Source organism: Sorex fumeus, unplaced genomic scaffold, assembly GCF_029834395.1.
Source record: "Sorex fumeus unplaced genomic scaffold, SorFum_2.1 ptg000169l, whole genome shotgun sequence".
Classification (NCBI taxonomy): domain Eukaryota; kingdom Metazoa; phylum Chordata; class Mammalia; order Eulipotyphla; family Soricidae; genus Sorex; species Sorex fumeus.
In genome coordinates, this window is record NW_026606226.1 from 12,402,501 (window position 1) to 12,424,620 (window position 22,120).

Here is a 22,120-nt window from a genome sequence, read left to right on the forward strand (position 1 = left end):
AATCCCCCTCAAATCAACTCATACCCAAATTAGTTAGAATTCGATGTATTTGAATTGATTGACATTCGTTAGCAAATGTCACTCCTTGGGGGTATCCTCCTCCCTGCAAAGTATGGTGTGAGTTCCCCGAACCCCCCTAATAGTTTATAGTCACTGGTTTGGTTTGCCTTGTTTGTTTTGGGGAAGGTCACACCTAGTGGCTCCTGATCTACCACTCCTGGCTCCAAACTCAGGGGTTCACTCCGGGCAGGACTGGGGGGCCATGCAGAGCTGGGGATGGGACTGAGGTCTCCTGAATGCAATGCCTTTGTATTCATCCTTTGAGTTATTTCTCTGTCCACCCCTCATCCCCCCACACCACTACCCCAGGCATCAACTGCTAAGTGGAATTTTCTCCTCTTAATATTTGTGAAAAATCGTCCTCGTTCTTCTCAGGTTTATGCAATCCACAAAGGCACTTCATGCCCAATTCCCTCTAAGGGAAGACAAATGTAGTATTGGGGGGGCCTGGTTGCATGTTCAGACCTCACTCTTACAAGGACATGTGGTTTCAAATCCTGACTCCACCTCTCTTAATACTTGTCCATCGAAATTACGGTTTACTCAGTTGCAAAATGTGAATAACAATCCCAGCCTGTGAACATAGGAACAGCAAGCGAATCTCTATGCTTAGGAAAACTGGAAAGCGAAGAAAGATCTATGTGGTGAGGTGTGAATGAAATGAAGTGCCTACTATATCATGTCTGGGAAGCCTCAAGCATGCTGGGTATTTTATTTTAATATAAGTATCGTAACAGTCCTGGGATTGGGCCGGAGAGTGAAACATGCAGCTTCAATATGAGAAGCACCAATCCACAGAAAGACTTTCCTGAGAATAAGAGGTAAATCCACCTGGTATGGTCTCTACTTCCTATTTCCCTTCCTTCCGCTTCTCTTCCCTGTAACCACAAAAAAGTCTATTAAGAGACTGAAATTAGCTAGCATTCGATGTGTTTAAATTGATCAATATTAATCAGCAAATGTTACTCCTTGGTGGTATAGAGTAGGGTGCAAGTCCCCAAAGTCCCCCAATAGAAAGACCTCCTCATCCCATTGAGTTCCTCAAATTTCTAAGTAAGAAGTCAGCGTGCTTAGAGTCCACCATTGGCATCTCTGCCCCACCTGGCAATTATTCATAAACTCAAAAATTCATACTCAGAAGAGAGCATCTTGGCACCAAGGAAAAAAATCACCACTCCAGACCCCCCAAAGTAGAAGATTCTTCAGAGATTCATTTGCACCTAGTTTTCCACTGCAGTTATAAGATCATTCCCAGGAGCCTTGGGGCAGCACCTGGAAGGTGGTACCCTGTCAGCAAAAGATCATCACCTGCAGGACCAAGCTTGGAATTGCTGGGCACTCCAGGTTCCAGCAGGTTGCTTCAGACCAGGCTGTCCTCTACCACTCTGAACTCTGAACTCTACCCCAACCCCAAACTTGGCTTCTTGGTGACAGGCAGAGGGGGCTCTTGACCATCTGAGAAGCGGGACTGTATTTCTGAGCCACTTCCTCCATAGGGGGCCTCCGTGGTTTTAGAAGACCTCTTGAGTTCAAATGAGGAGATCAGACAGCGGCCCCAGAAGGAGCTCCCAGCCTCTCCTGCGGAAATTCCTAAAAGCTTTTCCCTTCGGTCACCAAGTCACCACTCCATGACTTTCCAGAGCATGGAAAGGACATTTTTACTCAAGGAACTGCAGTTCCCCTTCCAACTCTTTCTGAAACTGCCTCAATGGAGGAAGAAGCAGCAGGTTATGAGCAGGTCAAAAATTGGGGCAACCCGGCCTCACCCCACTACTTTGCAAGGGCAATGCCCGAAACAACTTCCAGTATCCAGAGTAAACTCCTTCTTGGAGATGGGGGTGAGTGGTGAGGGGGTTTCACACTACCAGGCCTTGCCAGGGTTTGGGAGAAACCTGTGGACGAGTCCCCATTGGCTACCCCACCTCTGTGATTTTGGAAAGAACTTCAAGGAACTCACCCCTTCCATGCCAGCTGGCACGCTCAGCAGGGTACACAGGGGATCACATATTAGCCTCATCCCAGCCTGGTTGGCATCCTTTACACCTCCATTTCCACACAACCAGCTGAAAGTCTAAGAGGACCAGGGAGCTTCTGCAGCCTATAAACCATCAGGGAGAGGGTATCCCAGGGCTATTGCATTTCAGACTCTTTTCTCCACCCTGTGCCATGTGACAACTTTGTGGCTGGGGGACAAAGTCCCAAGAGTAGGTGCAGGATGGATTCTCACCCGCATGTCCACTGCACAAATCTAGGCCATGCACCCAGCCTAAGCCAACTGTGCTGGATGCTTGGGACACAAGGGGAGCAGGATGCGAACACTACCCACAGGGGCCTATAGACAAGGACACAGATGATGGGGGTGGAGAGGGAGGCGGGAAGGGGGTGACAGGATTCAGCACCATTGTGCAGGGGGAGGGAAGGACTTCCTGAGGATGCTGATTAAGTAAGGTTGAGCACTAGCCTAGAACTTTTGTTGAAGGACTCATACATGGAAAGGTGGAGAGATTCACATCAACCATATCAAGAGGAATGAGCAAGGCCAGTGGAGCTGGAGAGAGATGAAGACTGTTGTTCAGCAGGACAACGACGGGAAGCTTGTGACTGGCCACTAAGGATGCTTGTCAGGGAGGACAATTAGTAAGAATAAAAGTTCAAGGGATATTCATTTCATAGTCCTTACACTTTTTTATCTTTTATTTTTTAACTTTTAGGTCACACTCTGTGATGCTCGAGGCTTACTCTTGGCTCTGCACTCAATTCTCACTTGGAATTACTCCTGGGAGTGCTCAGGGAACCATATGGATGCCAGGGATCCAATGCGGGTCACTGCATGCAAGGCAAATGCCCTACCTGCTGTACTAGCTCTCTGCCCAATGCCACCCCCCCCCACCGCCCCCAGTCATAATCTTGAATTTGCTTCAGTGGTAGTGACATAACGCACCAATATGTTCTGGAAAGATCTGCTTGATAGCACTGTTGACATGGATGGAGCAGAATAGAAGAGAAGATACAGGCACTCACCAGAGGCACAATGGCCTGCACGGAGGAGCAGTCAGTGTTACTCATCTCTGTTTAAGTTCTGTTTACCATGATCTGGGAAATCAGCTTAATTGCTGATTTCAATGTTTCAATCAGATGTCATTTGGCCTGATGACTGAAGCAGGTTGTACCCCTTAAGTTATTTTGTTCAGCTGGTTAGTTTCTGGTTTGGGGGGGCCATACCCAACTGTCCTCAGAATTTACTCACTGGCTCTGTGCTCAGTGATCACTCCCGACAGTGGGCCATATGGGGGTCAGAGATTCAACCTGAGCCAGCTGGGTGTGAGACAAGAGCCTGACTTGTGCTCCCTCTCTGGCCCCAGTGGTACTCCAGAAGTTTCATACCCTAGTGAGGGTTTTACTCGTCTCCCCAGACTGCCAGTGCTCTAGGATAGAGGATAGGAATAGGGCTGTGGGTGCAGAGGTGAAGAAGCAAGAAACATAAATTCAAGGAGGAATCAAGCTGGATTTATGACAGAGGATGAAGGAAAAGGGGATCTATGCCTTTAAGTGTGAGCTCTGATGATGGTGGGAATGCTGCCTGTAAGTCTTAATTAACAAGGTGGAAGAGAACTTGACTTGGCGGCATTCTCGATAGTAGAGCTGGTAGAAGACAGCAGTAAAGTTAGATTTTGACTTTACAAGACCTGGAGAGGAGTATGGATCCAGGGCCAGTGACATAAAAAGAAAGGAGAGGGGCTGGAGAGACAGTTCAGGGGGTAAAACACTTGTCTTGCTTACAATTCACCTCAGTGACATCCTTCGCACTGAGCACCACCAGCAGAGAGCTGAGAGTCAGCCCCAAGCACCAGTGGGTATGGTCCTCCAACCAAAATAACTCAAATAAAATGATTGATTTTAAAGAGCCTGCAAATTCACCTATGGTTAAGAAGAAAACAGCAGTAATGAAAGAGCCAGTTACAGAAACAAGAGGGAAATCAAAGAAAGGCACCAAGGGTTGGAGTCATGCCCAGAGCTCCAGGACTGGGTGGTCGGCACGTAACTAAGACGAGGGGAGGGGTGAGAGCTGGGAACCCCTCAACGGCTTGAAGCCATTGGGTGTTGAGACTCTCGGGAGAGTCCACAGACTTGCTGGAGCCCATCTGCCCCCCCATTGCCATGGTCACCTCCTCACCACCCGCTGCCCCCGTGTGCAGATGGCCACCCCACCTCTGCAGGTCAGGTCACAGCTACTCTCTCACCTGTCCCTGTCCAGCTGCCCACACTGCAGTGAGGAGCCCCCAACTTTCCTGGCCAATCCCCCGAAGCTGGCTCTGCTCCCTCATCCCAGCCCAGCCGAACCTCAGAACCATCTCTACTGTGTATTGTCTCCCTTCTCTCTGCCCCCAGAGACTCCTCGACATGGACAAGTAGGACTAGGGGAGTCCTTTTATGGCCCAAGTCACACATGTGAGGAGCCCGTGTTTCCAAGACGGTGAAAGTCTGTCTTCATTTCTTTTTGTCTTTGCTTTTGTTTTATTGGGGGCTGCATACCTGACTCTATGTTCAGGGCACATACCCAGGGTCCTCAGGGGACCATATGTGGTGCTGGAGATTGAATGGGGGTCAGCTATTTGCAAGGCAAGTCCCCTCCCACTGTGCTTTCCGTGGCCCGACTCCTATATGTTGCTTAGTCCCATGCTCTGTGTTTTCTCTGATCGACCTCAGAAAGAGGTCGCTTTTACTCTGAGCACACAGCCACAGTCATCGGATCACACAAAATATTCTTAAGACGCGGATGTTATTATGGCTGATGTTCCTAGGTTGGGTATCTCTGTTCATTTGGAACCTCACCAGGCAGAGTTCAGGGCCTACTGGGGCCTGGAGGCTCCTCCCAGCAGTGCTCAGGAAACCACCGTCAGGAAGCCTAAAGCTCGTGCTCTAGTCCTTGGAGCCTGGAGCCATCCCCCCAGCCCTGGGATAGGTAAATATTTTTAAACTCAGTGAGAGTCCAAGCTACCGCTGTTCTTATAAGTATTGTGGTTTGCCCCTCCTCCACAAGGATAAATGTCCTGTTCTGGAAATGCCCCTGCAAAGTAAGGGTTCTAGGAGAGACCAGGCCCGGAAGCCAGGATCCCCAAGCCTCCTGATGCCCAGGAGAGGGGTCAGTGGGTTTGCCGCTTTGTCTCTCTGATCTTCCACCTCCTGAAGAGCTTGGCCCCTGGTCTCTGACTCTCTTCCTAGCACCCACTTTTATCCGAGCACTCCACATTTTCTCTCCTGGTTTCAGGACACGGCCACCCCTCCTTTGCCCCCATCCCAAGGGAGAGCAACATGCAGACCAAAGGCTGGATGGTTTTTCGGGTTACTGACAGTGTAGGAAAGTCTTCCAGGGCTGCCTGAACCTCCCCTGCAAGCCTCGGCTCTCCCCGATGTTCGGACAGGCTGATGGCTCAGTGGGCTGGAACTCAGACTTCAGAGGTGGATGCCCAGGGTCAGACGCCTGTACCACGTGGTCCCCCAGAACCACTGGGAAAAATTCTTGAGCACTAACCCAAGAGTAGTCCCTGACTGAGTGTGCACCCCCCACAGAAAGACTAAAAATAAGGAAGGTTAAAGTTGCCTCATTTCTCTGCAAACGACGCTTTGGAGTTCCTGGTGCCCACCCCACTCCGTCCAGTCGAGGATGACCAAACAATGTGAGATGCGTGGGCCACATCTCTGCAGCAAGTCTCTCTGCGTGGCCTGCCGTGGCCCTTCCCAAGGGGGTGACCACCTCCCCGCCTTCCAAGGACGTGGGCTGCAGGAGGCACTTTGTCCTGCTCCTCAGGGAGGCCGGAGGGAAGGCGTCCCCTGACACGTGCCTTGGCTCGGCGGGACTGAGCAGGGTGTGGGGGTGAGGGCCCCCACCAGGAAAGGCAGGAACAGACCAAATAGGAAACTCTCAAAGGGCAGCTAATTTTAGCCTCAAGGCCAGGAAATTCTTCTGAAAACAATAAGAGCAACGGGCTTGGGCCCTGGGGAAAGGGCAGGTCTGAGGCCAGGGAAGGGTGGGCAGGGGGTTGCTGCAGGGCTGAGAATGGGGGCGGCAGCCCACCCCAACAGCTGCACTTGGTTTCCAAGAAAGGGATGGCGTCCCCTCAAGATGCCCGAGGTGGTGCCCCAAGCTGGTGGCCATGGCACCCAGTCACATCAGGCTTGGGACTTGAACTAACCCAGAGGCTGTATCCAGTGGGAAGGGCTGGGGGACCTCAGGCCTGGCACACTAGCTGGGGACTCTCCATGGTCCATGGGACATTAGTCTACTTCTCTCCAGGGCCTGAAGCCCTCAGACTTCCAGTGACTTTGGGGCCTGGGGGTGCGGGGGTAGCTTCAGGCATGTTGGAGCGGTGACTGGGTGTTCCGGAGATCTACACAGAGGACCTCCAAGTTTTTCCTACATTTGTAAAGACCAGGTCACCTACAGGCAGAGAGAGGGTTCACGGGGCTGGAGGGTAATGTTTTGTACGGGGCTGAGAAAGGCCTGGGTTCAAGTCCCAGCATCTATGGTCCCACCTGAGTATCATCGGAAATGGTCCCCTAGCATGACCAGGTGCAGTCCCCGAACTAGGAAGAAAGCAATAAATCATAAAGAAAAAAACATGTCTTATGAGTGCGTGAGTGAAAGTCTGTTACGGGTCTGTAGACCTGCCCGTCCGAGGCTCAGGGCTGCAGCGAGCGCCACACTCAAGCCCCCACTGCCAAGAGAGCTCTCAGATGTGACCAAGCTTCAGAAAAATGACTACAGGGCACTCTGGGCTGCAGTTCTTGTCCTGCCAACTTTGTAACTTGGGTTATCCATGACCTCTTCTCAGGGACTCCTTTCTAAGCAGGATAGTTGGTTGTGCTGGTTTCTACTCTCTGCAGGGGTGGGGAAACTTTCTCCTGCCAGGGGCCATTGGGTATTTCTAAGGTCACGGACCAACCCTACAAGACAGACAGATGGACCTTGTGGAGAGGCAAGAGGCACCTATCAGACCTGTCCTGCACCTGGACCTGACCCCAGGATTTCAGTGGCTTATACAGCCCCATAAACCAGACATTCTCATCCCTCCTTCAAGGGATGCTGACTGAGTTTAACAAATCCCCACTTTGGAAGATGCTGGTAAAAGAGGTCATGGCAGGGCTGGAGAGATAGTACAGGGTGGGGCTCTTGCCTTGTTCCCAGCCGGGTTCAATCCCTGGTACCCCATTTTGTCCCCTGAGCGTACCAGGAGTGATCCCTGAGCACAGAGCCAGGAGTTAGCCCAGATAACAGCCGCATGTGGCCTCAAACCTAAAACAAAACCCAAATGGTAATCATCACTCATTTTTCTTTTAATTTAAATTTTTCTAACCACTGAGAATTATAGCTAGAAACTCCCCTAAATATGATGTTCACCTATCTATCCAAAGATAAAACAACCAGGAAAAGAATTTCCTTTCCCAATTCTGTTCACATTCTGGATGTGTGTGTGTGTGTGTGTGTGTGTGTGTGTGTGTGTGTATTTGTGTCTGTGTCTCTATGGTACGTGTGTCTCTGGGTCTGTGTATGTCTGTGTGTGTGTCTGTGTATCTGTGTGTGTTTCTGTGTGTTTGTGTGCCTGTGTCTGTGGGTCCATGTATATCTCTGTGTGTGTTTGTGTCTGTGTGTGTCTGTGTATGTGTTTGTGTCTGTGTCTGTGTGTATCTGTGTATCTGTGTCTGTCTGTGTCTGTGTGCGCACGCACTTGTGTCCACTTTGGAGGCTGTGACCACCAATTCTCTGGTTCCCACTATTTTCTCCATTGCTTGCCAGTTGCAAGAGGAAACAGAGGTCTGCCCTGCCTCAGAGCCCCTCGCCATCTGACTCAACCCCTCAGTCTGGGGGCGCAGCACCTGGTCTGGCACTGAGCCTGAGGCTGGGATGGGGATCTGGGTCCCTGTGTGAGGAGGGGGCCGTGTGGACAGCTCAGGCAGACTCAGCTCCCAGGGAGCCCAATTAAACTGCAATTACTTCAGATAAGAGAACCTGGTCTGTTTACACAAGGGGACTGCAAACCACTGGACCATTACAAGAGAACTTTGATCTGGTGGCAAGGAAGGGGCTGTTTCCAACAGGCCTAAGGGAAGCAAAGGGTTTCTCCACAGAGTGTCCCCATCTCCCCCACTCCCTCATCACACCCCGCCACCCACAAGTTAGTCTTCAGCCAGCCACACCCTGCAGGGACAGAGCATGGGGCCAGGTCCTCATCTGCCCATATGACAACCCAACATCTGTCCATTTGACAACCCAACAGCCTGGAGAAAGCTGGAGAAGAGGGACTCGAGAGCTGAGGTGGGTTGAAAATGAGTGGAAGCTTCCCATCCGTTTGATCCCCGGCTCCCCAAGGTCCCTAAGCACTGTGGAAGGAGTCCCCGGTTGTACCCCACACAAGCAGGGCCTGAGCAGTACTGTGCCCCTGGATCCCTTGCATTGAACACCATCACAGCTGACCAGATCACCAGGAGAGGCCTTGGGCTCCCTGGGCATTTCTTGGGAGACCCTCTCCATGCAAAATAAATGCATAAACGAAGAAAGGACCACTGGGAGAACCCAGGGAACAGGTACCCTGTGGGACAATATAGAGAAGACTTCCTCCCCAAACCTTCCCTGCAGCCTGGTTCATCCAACGGGGACATTGAGGCTCAGTGAGGTGCAAGACTGTGTCCGAAGCCACAGCTATGGAGCTGACCTGAATAAGTCCCCAGATCCAGAAACCCCTCCTCAGAACTGCTCGACCCAGGGCTGAGTTCCCGTCAGAGGCCCCAGGGTCCCCCTTCTGCCCTACTGGAGTATCGGGAGCAGGAAACAGTTACGTGTCTCCCCAGAGTCAACTGACTATAGAAAGGAAAAAGGACGCAGAAGAGGGTTTGCTTACACCTTTGAGCACAGGCTGGCCAGCCTTGAAGGCCTCTGCAATAAGGCTATGTCCCAGGGCAGACCAGTCTGAGCTCAGTCAGCCCTCAGCCTGCTGCCCCCCTCTGCCAGCTCCATCCCGACATTCCCAAGGGCCACAGGGAAAGATGGGGAAACAGCCCTGACTTGCATCCTCAAGGCTCTGCATTCTCCAAGCAACGAGGGCCAACACGCATATGCTGGATCCTGTTGGTACAACGTTGAAGTCTTTCCTGTATGCATTCATTCACCCGTCCAATCAAAAGTCCTGTGGGACTCTTTCTGGAACCCTCATTCCTACATGCTTTTGAAAACACAGTCACCCCGCATGAGCGAGAAGCCCAGTCAAAGCAAGCTGAAGAGAGCCACACTTGCAATGCAGTTCCCAGCCCGCCTCGAAGCATCCCGCTTCTTCCAGAAATGACTGGCATTCTGAAATATCCCTTGGTCCTCTTGGACATTGGTGTTTCCTGCGTGGTCCAGCACTCTGGTATAGGGCTGACCCCCCCACCTCCCTCCTCCTCCCTCTTCCCAACACACACACACACACACACACACACACACACACACACAGCCTGAGCTCTGACAGGGAGTGACGGGTAGGGGTGAGCAATCAGGAGCACTTCCTAAGAGTCACCTGACTGAAGAGGCCTTCACAGCCAGGACCCCTCCATCCTCTTCAAAGAGAACCCAGCATGAGGACCTGTTTGGTCCAAACTAAGCACAGCCCTTCCTCCCAGTTCCCACCCTCCCCCACCCCAGCCTGATGAAATGAGAAGGGCCGGACTGAGCTGCCGGCAATTTCCAGGGCTCACAGGGGCTCCCGAGGCAGCATAACAGGAAAGAACGCTTCCTCCTGTGGATGAAAGGGTGGCTGACACACATGGCCATATAAGTAGCTGACCACACACTCCTTCCACACACAATGGCCAGACGACTTCCACTGGCCTGGCTCTCCCCGCCTCAAGCTGTGACCTCACTCCATTCATTCATTCACTGGAGTTTCTCGATGGCTGACCTGGAGTGGAGGCATGGGCCTGATTTGGTCAACCTGAGGCTAGGCAGATGACTGAGCTGTGGCCAGCCTGATTGCTGCTGACCACAGGCAGCGAGCGAGGACCATTGCTAAGCCCTCTTCCTATAAGTGAGTGGTCAAAGAATGGCCACTCCCAGGAGGAGAAGCAGTTGCAGGCTGATGAAGACGGCTGCTTGGACGGCCGAGACTGCAGCTGTGCCTTCCCTGCATGGAGGTGCTCTCCACTGCCAAAACGTTTTAAGTCAGAGACCTCCTATCCTCCCCTCCAGCAGCACTGGGGGCAGCCCCCCTAGAGCGTCCTCCTCCTGCAGGCTAAAGGATTCTTTGCTGGGGCGGGGCTTGCTTTATTTGCTGAGGCACCACTGGTGGCAAAAGGGAGCTTGGGGGAACCAACCTCAGAATTTGACCCTCTTGTCAGGGAAGGGAAGGGTCCTTCTGCAGGGAGTCTGAGACAGGGGAGAGTGTAGGCTGTGGGCTGGCTCCTAGAAGTCCCAGGGTCCAAAGACATACTACAGAGGCAGTTGAAAGCTCTGCGTCTTCTGTAGGAGATGTTTTCTCCAACTTGAGTTTGTATTAATAAGTAAACCAGCCACCCTCCCTCCCTCCCTCCCTCCCTCCCTCCCTCCTCCTTTCCTTCCTTCCTTCCTTCCTTCCTTCCTTCCTTCCTTCCTTCCTTCTGTCTTTCCGTCTTTCTTTCCGTCTTTCTTTCTTTCTTTCTTTCTTTCTTTCTTTCTTTCTTTCTTTCTTTCTTTCTTTCTTTTTCCTTCCTTCCTTCCTTCTGTCTTTCCGTCTTTCTTTCTTTCTTTCTTTCTTTCTTTCTTTCTTTCTTTCTTTCTTTCTTTTTCCTTCCTTCCTTCCTTCCTTCCTTCCTTCCTTCCTTCCTTCCTTCCTTCCTTCCTTCCTTCTGTCTTTCCGTCTTTCTTTCTTTCTTTCCGTTTCTTTTCCCTCTCCCTCCCTCTTTCTCTCCTCTCTATCTCTCCAAGAAAGCTTTTGATGAAGATTAAGAACTTTTCTGCTCTTTCTGTATTTCTGAAAGTTGCTTAATCAGTTCTAGAGATGGTGAAATGGTGGCCCAAAGACAGCTCTGCAGGAAAGCGCTATAACCACCGCTCAGCAACTCCTTTCTGCCATCTTCCGCCTTCACCCAAGCAACTTTGACATCCCTGCGAGGATTCTACACGCGGATGCTCCGTCTCAGACATGGCTGTCAGGGATGGGGAGTAAATGGACTCTTTGTTTTAAAACCAGAGAGAAACATTCCAAATGCATTAAAAATGTTCAGTATATCCAATGCTCCAGGGAAGGATTCTATAGATGACAACATGTGTGTACAGTAATTCGTTCTTTTGGTGTTTTAAGTCTCACGTATGATTTCAAGATCTAGGTTCATTTAATACTAGACCTGCAACTTGCATGCTTAAAATATATTTTTAGTATTTTTAGTATCCAAAACACTAAAAATTCTTATAGCATTATTTTTTTTTAATTTTTATTAGTGAAACACCATGAGGTACAGTTGTAGACTTACAAATTTTTGTGCTTGGGTTTCAATTATACAATGATCAAACACCCATCCCTCCACCAGTGTCCATTTTCCACCACCACAGTGGCATTAATTTTTTTTAACACAAATTGCTAATCTCATTGAATTTGATTGCAATATTGGTAGAGAAAACTAACATATGCTAATTCTGCACCCAGCAGTACTTAGGGGTTACTCCTGGTGGGTGTTCATGGGGAATTGGGGGGCTGGGGATAGAATCTAGGCCTCACACATGCACTATTGCCCTTTGGGCTATCTCCCTGGTCCCAAGAGATGACTTTTTAATCAATTTTTTTCAAGTCAATGACACATCTGGCCATGAAATCACAACATCCTTGCTTATTTCAACAACCCCATAACAGATGCTCCTTGAGAACAGTTTTATCTCTTTTCTGTGCAGATACCAACATCGATATGAGAAGCAGGAGGAGTTTCTCCTGTGTTTCTTGTATGAAAGCCTCACCTCCCCCAAGTATAGTTTCTACCTGGCACAATTCAGTCACCCCTTCTTGAACTTCTACGTGTTTGTTTAAATAGATTCCTGACCTAAAGTTTATGTACACACTTTCCCAGTTCTAGTTTTTCAGCATAGCAAAGGGCTCTATTTTGGAATAAGACATTTTAAAGGGAACACCAGTGAACAAAGATGTGTTGATCATTTCTGAATACAGAACAACTGTGGAGCAATTTTTTTCAATGCTACAGAGGAGAATTTTTAGCAATGTTTCGTCTTTTAATACATAATTAAAGTGAGAGATCTTAATGGAGGTTAGGAGATCAGCATCAAATCTGTACATATGTAAAAACCTCAGGAAGGGCAAAGACCAGAAGCAGAAATAGGTGTCTATTTAGAGACCCATAAACATACTTGCATGGGCTAATAATAAACATGATGGTTCCCTGTGCATGAAAATATACAGAATTTAGAGTAGATACTCAGTTGCATGTCTGCTGATCTACAGTTTCACTTAACTCTGGAATAAAGCTCAGCAAAAGATGGGAACTCTCTAATCGTCTATGTACAAAGTCTTTTTGGGGGAAGAGGGACATTCCCAGCATTGCCCAGAGGACCATATATGATGCTGGGGATAGAACCTGGATTGACAACATGTAAGAGAAATGCCTTAACATCTGTGCTGTCTCCCTAACTCAATGCATATCTTTATACGGAATTTATTAGAATATTTCTTACAGGGTTGGGGTGAGTATCTTCCTTCTCAGAGAGCACTGTCCAGCACTGTACTCCCATTGTTCATCGATTTGCTCGAGCAGGCCCAGTAACATCTCATCACTGTGAGACTTGTTGTTACTCTGTTTGGCCTATTGAATACGGCATGGGTAGCTTGCCAGGCTCTGCCGTGCCAAGCTACTCTCAGTTGCTTGCTGGGTTCTCTGAGATGGGTGGAGGAATCAAACTTGGGCTGGCCTGGCCGGCCGCGTGCAAGGCAAAGGCCCTACCTCTGGGAAAAAATTTTATTGAACCCTATTGCAAATTCCTTTTCCTGGTCTTCTTCTAGGGTGTGTGCAATTTTTCTGCACAGTTCTTGTTATTCTCATGTCCTGGTTTAAATTCTGTGATTGGAAAGTTCATGTTAATTACTGTTTATTTATGGGACCAAAAAATAAGTGAAAGTATGCTTTGAACAGGCCTAAGGTACATATTTGTACTTAAGAATGGGGTATCTGCAGGAATTTTGCTCCATCGCTTGGAGGCCAGCCACACATGCTAGGGGAAAAGGGAGCTCAGACAGAGAAAGGAGCACCAAATAAAGGATGTTGGGAGGATCCTCCTCCCAGGATGGGAGAAGCATGCTGAAGGTAGACTATAGACCAAACATGATTGCCACTCAATGCCTCTTTTGCGAACCACAACACCCAAAAGGAGAGAGAGAACAAAAGGGAATGCCCTGCCACAGAGGCAGGGTGGGATGGGGGGATGAGGGGTGGGAGGGATACTGGGATCCGTGGTGGTGGGAAATGGGCACTGGTGGAGGGATGGGTATTTGATCATTGTATAATTGAAACCCAAGCACAAAAATTTGTAAATCTACAACTGTACCTCATGGTGTCTCACTAAAAAAAAGAAAAACGGGAGTATATTTATACTTAGTTCCCTAGTACCCTAGTACTAAACTTCGATCCTTAGTGCTTTAGTCCTGAGTACCGTAGTGTCTATTTTATCTAAGGTTCATGCAGACATACAGACTTTTAAATTTCCCTGGCAAATCTGTCAATCTCAGTTTTCTCCTTGATCCAAATGCAGATGGACAACCTCACAAGTGACTCCAAAGAACTCCCCCTCTGATTCCACCTTCAGACTGGGTCCCCGGCTCCTCTGTGGGGGGGACATCTAGGAGGATGTGAAAACTGAGGAGGAACAAAGGGAAGGCCCCACTTACCGCCACTGTGGGACGTGCCACCGGATAAGGAGCAGGGCCACTGACAGCAGGGGCCGCAAAATAGCTCATGGTGCTTTCGGAACCTGTGTGAGAGAAGGAAGAGTATTCACCAGACTGCCGAGGGCATCTGTGGGTGCACAAGAAACTGGCGGTGGGTGCACTCAGAGCTGGGGCGGGGGGTCATCTCTTTAGGAACCACTGAGTTCATTGCTTTGTGTCACAGAGAAGAAAGCAAATGTCAGAAAGAGAAAGTGGCCCCCCACACCAGCCCCCAGAAGCCGGTAGAGCCAGCCCCCTGACTCAGACAGCGTGGTCTGGAAACCCCATTTATTTCTGGGCGGCCAACCATAAGAAGTAAGAAGCCTGGGCCTTCAGACTCACATACGAATCTCAGAACTGAGCGGCTTGTCCAGAGAAGTCCCTGGACCTTGCGCCAGGCTGATCTCACTGGGTGCCTCAGGCGGGAGCAGGTGTCATCCCTCCACCTGCCCTAAAATGAATCCCAGCAGCCTCAAGCCTCCAGGACACTGAAAAACCCAGGTATATGGGACCAGTGTCTGCAAACTCCAGACCTCAAGGGACAGGGAACAGGCCACTCCTTCCCGTCTCCCCTCCCCTCGGGGTACTGGCTGTCACGCCCATGAACTCCCTTCCAGGTGCCATTAAGCGCATTAATGGCCATGATTCAGAGACTCACAAATGCATCTCAGAACCAATTAGCTCGCTTCAGAGATGTCTCCGGACCCCAATTATTAAAAATTTTAGAATTCCAGGAGCAAAAGCGGCTGCGCGACATCTCAGGCTAGAACAAGCAATACAAAATAAATTATCTAGCATTTGCCTGTGGGGCAGGCTTGAGTGGTGGTGGGAAAATTCGAAATAATTTTCGAAGTGGTGGGAAGGTAGTGGTAGGATTGGTGTTGAAATATTGGATGTAATCCATTATGGTGCACAACTTTATGAAAATAAAATTTAAAAATTAAAAGGAACAGCCCTGGCCTTGGGTTTGAGTCGGGGATGGATCTGAGGTGTGGTTATTAAGAAGTCTCCAACCATGTTTCAGTCTCCTGCACCCCTCACAAGAATAAACTGGCTTAAAAGAAGGAAGATATCAGGGGCTGGAGCGATAGCACAGCGGGTAGGGCGTTTGCCTTACACGCAGCCAACATGGCCGATCCAGGTTCGATTCCCAGCATCCCATATGGTCCCCTGAGCACCGCCAGGAGTAATTCCTGAGTGCATGAGCCAGGAGTAACCCCTGAGCATCGCCGGGTGTGACCCAAAAAGCAAAAAAAAAAAAAAGGAAAATATCAGACTGGGGAGGTGACTCCAAGGGTTCTGCATGGGGAGACCCTGGTTCCATCCCTACCTGGGCTTGAGCACTCCCAGGAGCAAGCCCCAAACACAGAGCCAGGTGCAGTTCATCAGCATCACTCAGTGTGGATGCAGAGGAAAACCCAGGAAAGGAAGAAGAGATGAAATTGTTTTGCATGAACCTATCAGCCGGGCCTCCAGGGCACAGGCAGAGAGAGATGCCCTGAAGAGACAGGCTGTTATTCAGGTGGAAACCAGGAGAAGAGCTAGTCAGACTCAGCCCAGAACACTGAGGAAGGTTCTGACTGGAGGGTTTCCCAGTGAGTCATCTGCGCACAGGAAAATCATTTATATAACAAACATCTCTGTTGATCACAATGCTTTCCCCTCCCCCACTTTTTTTTTGGTTTGGAGCCACACCCAGGAGTTATTCCTTGCTCTGTACTCAGGAATCACTCCAAGCGGTCCTCAGGGGACCATTTGGGATGCTGGGGATCAAACCCAGGTCAGCCACATGCAAGGCAAGTGCCCTTCCCACTGTACTATCACTCTGCTCCCTAGCTCATGCATTTATAAATTCAACACATGGTATCAGAGTTTCCCAAAGTGGATGATATGGCTCCTTGCAGGGATGGTCTCAGAAGCAATTATGGGAAGGCACTGTGGAGTTATCTTTTTCTGAAGAAAAAAAAATAGTCATAGGACAAATGGGATCTCTGCTCTATAAGAAGTTGTCTTTCTTGAGTGCTTCCGATTAAATTTCTAGGTACAGGGTGACAGTCTTACTCACAGTTGACCTGGGTTCAATCCCTGATACCATATATGGTCCCCTGAGCATAGAGTCAGGACTAAGACTCAAGCATCACCGAGTGTGGCCCCAAACAAACAGAAAATAAAAGTAAATTTTAGTCATGAAATTCAGAGAGAAAAGTCATTTGTTAAGAAATTTGGAAAGGGCTGGAGCAATAGCACAGCGGGTAGGGCATTTGCCTTGCATGCAGCCAACCTAGGTTCGATTCCCAGCATCCCATATGGTCCCCCGAGCACCGCCAGGAGTAATTCCTGAGTGCAGAGCCAGGAGTAACCTCTGAGCATCGCTGGGTGTGACCCAAAAAGCAAAAAAAAAATAGAAGTTTGGAGTTGGTAAGGTAACTCTTGCCTTGCATTAGAAAGAGAGAAGGAAGGAAGGAAGGAAGGAAGGAAGGAAGGAAGGAAGGAAGGAAGGAAGGAAAAAAGAAAGAGAGAGAGAAAGAAAGAAGGAAGGAAGGAAGGAAAGAAAGAAAGAAAGAAAGAAAGAAAGAAAGAAAGAAAGAAAGAAAGCAAGCAAGCAAGCATGCCCACCCTTGGAAGAGAGTGCGTGCATCTTCCAAACTGCTTGACCCTAATCTGAGTAAGAACTCAAATCTGATCTGCATGATGTTCTCTGACATGTAATGAGATACTCAATTCACAGGCCCCATGGAAAATGAAAATGTGGGCATCCTTTGTCCAATATGTAACTGTGGGGGGAATGCCATGAGGGGACTAGGAATATAGCTCAGTGATAAGGTTTACAGAACTTAGTCCAACTATGCAACAATCATGCAGTGGGTTCTGGGGAGTGCTGGATTTGTATAAAAAGAGAGAGGTGAATTGGCTGAAGAGAGAAGTCTTTAACTTCATGTAAAGGAAGGCCTGAATGCAGAGGCATAAAGCCTGGAGTTCAATCCCTGGCATTGAAAATAAAAGTTTCAATTAAAGTTAAGAAAAGAAAGAAAGAAAAGAAAAGAAAGAGGGAGGGAGGGAGGAAAGAAGGGAGGGAGGAAAGGAGGGAGGGAGGGAGGGAGGGAGGGAGGGAGGGAGGAAGGGAGGGAGGGAGAGAAGGAAGGAGAGGAAGAAAGAAAGAAAAAGAAAGAAAGGTAGAAAGGAAGGAAGAGGGAAGGAGAAAAACTGAAAGGGGAGAAAAGAAAATTTAAAAAGAAAAAGAAGGGCAGAAAGAAGTATGTATTTTAGCCTCAATTTCATTGCTTTCCGGTTTGTATTTGTCCTTTTTTCATTTCTGCAAAACTTTAAATTGCTGATACCTTTTAAGAAACACTGAGAGAGGATTCTGTCTTCAGTTCTGTTTATAATTTCAAAAAGTACTGATGTGGATTCAGCATCAGAGCCTGTGAGCAAGTCCTCTGTCATGAGAGATGCCCTCAAATCCTGCAGTCGAACAACGCCGGGACATACTGACGGGCATGCCTTTGGGTTGAGCGCGAGCTCTATGCCTCTGAAGACATAAGGGACCATGGCCTGTGGGGACTGCTTCCCACTAACACTTTACCTTCTGGAGGTCTTTTCTCCCCCAGGTGGTATAAAACTAAAAAAAAGATCTTTCACTTATTTAGTTATTTGGGACTTGGAGCCATACCCAGTGATGCTCAGGACTTACTCCTGGCTCTCTGCACTCAGAGATTACTCCTGGCAGGGCTCAGGAGACCACACGGGATATGGCGATCAAACCCTGATCATTCATATGCAAGGCAAAAGCCCTACCTGCTGTACTATCTCTCCCCATGAAGCACTACTAAATTTTCCATCTAAAATTTTTAGAAGCGACTCCCAAAGCCACAAGATCTGGTCCTCTAGCACTTCAGAAGATGAATCTTCATCGCAGGAGTGTGGTCCCCCGAGAACTCAAAGTTGGAGGGCAGGGGGCACTCATGCAGCCCCGGGGGTCCACGCTCAGCTGAGACTGTCACAGGCACACGAGCAGTTCCCTCTATGAAGCTCCACACTCAACACTGAGTGTCGACCAGGAGACAGGGGCCGGGGAGGGGGTGTGGTCCTGCCCTGCCAGCACACAGCATTGTGGGACAGGAACGCCATGTTCACATCCCCCCAAGGCATCCCTCACTTCTCATCTTGAAATCACATCTGAAGTCCTACTAAATCAGTGTCCACCCATGCCTCCCTCTGCACAAGAACGAGACTTCCAGGCTGGCACAGGGACGTGCCATAAGACCCACATGGAATCAGAATGGTTTTCCTGGGGGGTTATAACAGAGTCACCCCGCCAGGGCCCTGCAGGGACCCCTAGACCTCTGGGAACTGTCTCCAGGAAAAAACAAGAGCTGCATCCTCTGCTTTCCCCCTGCAAAACCCCGGAGTCTCTGAGTCATCACAGTCTAGGCCTCACTTGGTCCTCACACCTGCTGAAGGTCATCTTGGTGGAAACAGCATGCCCACGCAGGCAACAATTCTGGGTGTCTGCCCATCCCAGGGCTCTGTGATGGGCACAGGAGCCCCACCGGAAACCCCAGATCCCTGTTTGTGAATTTCACTGCTTATCCGACAACCATTAGCATCATCTGCCTGATGGGAACAGGTCTTATTGAACAGTGCGCTTCCAACATTGTGGAGAGAAAACAGAAAGCTTCCTCCCTGTTGGGCGTGGGGGAGAGGAAATCAGGGAATTCAGAGGGTGTGAGGTATGTCCTCCGGGCCCTCAGAGCCAGCCCTAGACTAGCCAAATTGCTGAATAGGCCTTTTCCCTTCTGAAGTTTGATTTAACTTAGAGTTGTGCAGGAGAAAGGACGTCGGGAATTGTCATCCTTCAACCCAGCTCCAAGGCTCTGAGAGTCTCCATCTGTTGCCAAACCCTCCTCCTCTTCATTAGGACATGCAGCATAAGGTAGAAAAGAGCCTGTAGAAATCGGCCTTGTCTCCCCGACTGCACAGGGGAGGAGGAGAGAGGCTGCCCGCCCAGAGACTGCTTTGGGGAGGGCTGGGGGCTCCCTCAGCATCTCCAGGCAGTGCCCTGAACCCAGGGAGGAAGCTGGAAAGAGGGAGTTGCCCGGCCTCCCGAGGGCTCTCGTCTCAGGAAATAACTGAGGGACAGAAATGGATTGCTGCCTTCTTCTCTCTTGGAGAACACACACATCAAAAAAAAAATCCTAGTAAAACAAAACTCGTTTCCCGCTTGTCGATTAGGACACGGAACATCTGCTGTAGACATCAGAAGCAGCAAGAGAACAAGAGGAGAACCGGGGATGATCCTTCTTTTTCCTTGGCTTATTGTCCAAGGACTTCCTCTCGAATGATACCGACCCAGGTTCTTCCCATCCCAAGGAACCACAGGGTGACTTCAGACTGAGCTGCTAAACCTAGCAGGGCCAGGCCACTGGCCAGTCATAGGAAGGTGACATTGGTAAGGGGGAATCCAGAAGAGTTTCTGGTTTCTTCCCTCTCGCTTTTTCTTTTTAGGTGGTGCCAAGGCTCCAACCCAGGGCCTCATGCTTGCAAGGCAAAGGGTCTACCACCGAGCAACACCCTGGCCCCCATGGTTCTTAAATGGAATGGACAGAGCAGGAGCAAAATGCACATGGCTGAGGACCCTCCCAGCTCTCGGGCTGGCCTCCAGGATCAGGGTACCTCTGGCTCCCCTGCTCCCATCCCCAGGTCTCCCGACGGCTGTCGACTCTGTGACCGCTGATAGAAATGTTGTTCCACCTCCTTCTCCAAGTGAACCCCTTTCTCTAGTGTTGAGGTTCATCTCAGAAAGCTTCGCCACCAGAGACCTTCCTAATGCAGCCTTCACCCCTTCAGGACCGGCCAGCCCCTTCTCTGGCCCAACACAGGGCAGACAATAGCCTCTCCCACAGCCCTGGAGCTCCTGGGAAGTGGATTCTGTGCCTTAAAGGCTGTATTTTTATATTATTATGGTTTAGGGAATATCCAAGTACATCCAGGAGTTTAGTTTATAGTTTGCTGCAGGTTGACTTTAGGTTGACCTTGCAACCACTCACTACTTTCGGACTAGCCGATAGCACAGCGGTAGGGTGTTTGCCTTGCACGCAGCCAACATGGCCGACCCCAGTTCGATTCCTCCGCCCCTCTTGGAGAGCCCGGCAAGCTACCGAGAGTATCTCGCCTGCAGGGCAGAGCCTGGCAAGCTCCCCGTGACGTATTCGATATGCCAGACACAGTAACAACAAAGTCTCCAATGGAGACGTTACTGGGCCCACTCGAGCAAATCGATGATCAATGGGAGGGTCTTTACTTTACTTTACTTTAGGGAATATGGCTATAACAGTGCTCAACTTTCTGGTATTGATGTTCAAAGTTATCCACACCCCCACCACATGCCCATAACCGCCTCCATCCCTATGTCACCTCCAACCTAAAGTTCCTTATCCCCCTCAATCACCCCATTGTTTGGTGATCGCCACTGACGATTTTTGTGCAGACTGGTACCTGCCTTAGCATCATCCCTGTTCCTCCAGACCCTCCATCTTTGTTCCCATGTTACTTCCCAGAAACCTATCTGTTGCCCTCCACTCCTCTCCTCCCAAACCTGGCACTCTGAAGTCTATGTTCTGGTATCTGATACGTGCTATTGATCAGTATTGTCCACACCCTTGATTTGTTTCTCTTCATGCCACAGATGAGTTTGATCATCCTTTGTTTGTCTTTCTGCCTCTCGATTATTACACTCAGCATGATACTCTCCAGTTCCACCCCAGTGGCTACAAACTGCATGACTTTACTTTTCTAGTGGCTGCTGGTATTCCATTGTGCAGAGAGAAGCTACTTGACCCATCCATCTATTGTTGGACATCTGGATTTCTTCCATATCCTGATTCTTGTACCAAGAGCTGTAGTGAACATAAGTGTACATGTATCTTTTCAAATTAATATTTTTGTGTTTGGTGGGTCAATATGCTGTGTATTTTGCATTTTTATCTCTATCATTTAAGACAGTACATGGGTAGCAAAGCATTTTGGCCTTTGATTTGATTTTTGAGTCACACTTGATGGTGCTCATGACTAACTCCTGACTCTACGCAGGAACCACACCTGGTGGGGCACAGGAGACCAGATTGAACCCAGGTCAGCTGCATCTAAGGCAACATTTGGGCTTTTTTAAAATCAATGAATGAGTGAATTTATTTTTTAACAAGGTAGGAATCTCACAAGTAAAAATGTAAGTGGTAGATCAGAGGGAAAGACATTGATTTTTTGGCTGGAGAGCTACATAAGTTGAACCTTTGACTACGGATCCATTTGAAATAAGAGGTTCGTATGAGCTTCTATTCTAAGTGAGATCTGAGTCCCTTCGTTTGCTATTAAATGTTACCATTTTCCTTATCAAAGAAGCCTTTTCCCACCACTCAATTAAATGTGCTCATTGCCCCAGATAAAATATAGTGGTATTAGAATGTAAGCCCTATATGGCCAGGATCACTCCATTCCCTCGAGTTAGGGAAAGGTTGATGGCACACAAGTCATCACTTATAGGAGTACATGTTCACATGTCCCACAAATTGCCCCTGTTTGATCAAAGGAGCAGAAAGGTTCAGGGACTTTGGCAGCAGGTCACAAAGAGACCTTCCGCAGGGTGTCTGACCCCTGCTCCTTCCATGCTTCTCTGTCATCACTGTCCCAAATTTATAGGATTGAAAATAAGCAATTTGGGGTTAGAGAGATAGTAATTTGAATACTGAACACAGCAAATGGTCCCTTGAGTAATACCAGGAGAGATTCTCTCTGAATGCAGAACTAGGAGTGAGCTCTGAGCGTTGCCAGGTGCCACTCTTCAAACAAAAACAAAACACCACAAAAATGAGTAATTTACAAAGAAGGCAGAAAAGTTCATTTAAGGGATGAGGGCGTCGTGCAGAAGATTCAAGCACAGATGTTTGGGTGGAGGAGGGGAGCACACGCAGTTGTTCTCAGGGCTTATTCCTGGCTCTGTGCTCAGGGATCGCTCTTGGCGGTGCTCAGGCAACCCATAAGTGGTTCTGGGGATCAAACCCAGGTCAGCCACATGAAAAGCGAGCATCTTACCCACTGTACTATCTTTCCAACCTCTCTAGAATATGTTTTGT

The 22,120-nt window shown here is 49.1% G+C and overlaps 1 protein-coding gene across 1 annotated transcript in view; it reads right to left on the bottom strand.

Annotated features, from left to right (window-relative positions):
• Positions 1–22,120, bottom strand: part of ETS1 (ETS proto-oncogene 1, transcription factor) — a 147,575-nt gene that overhangs the window by 112,710 nt on the left and 12,745 nt on the right. Inside the window, exon 2 of the mRNA XM_056107679.1 lies at positions 13,953–14,035. Coding sequence (XP_055963654.1) covers positions 13,953–14,035 — 83 coding nt within the window. The remainder of the gene's footprint in view (positions 1–13,952; positions 14,036–22,120) is intronic.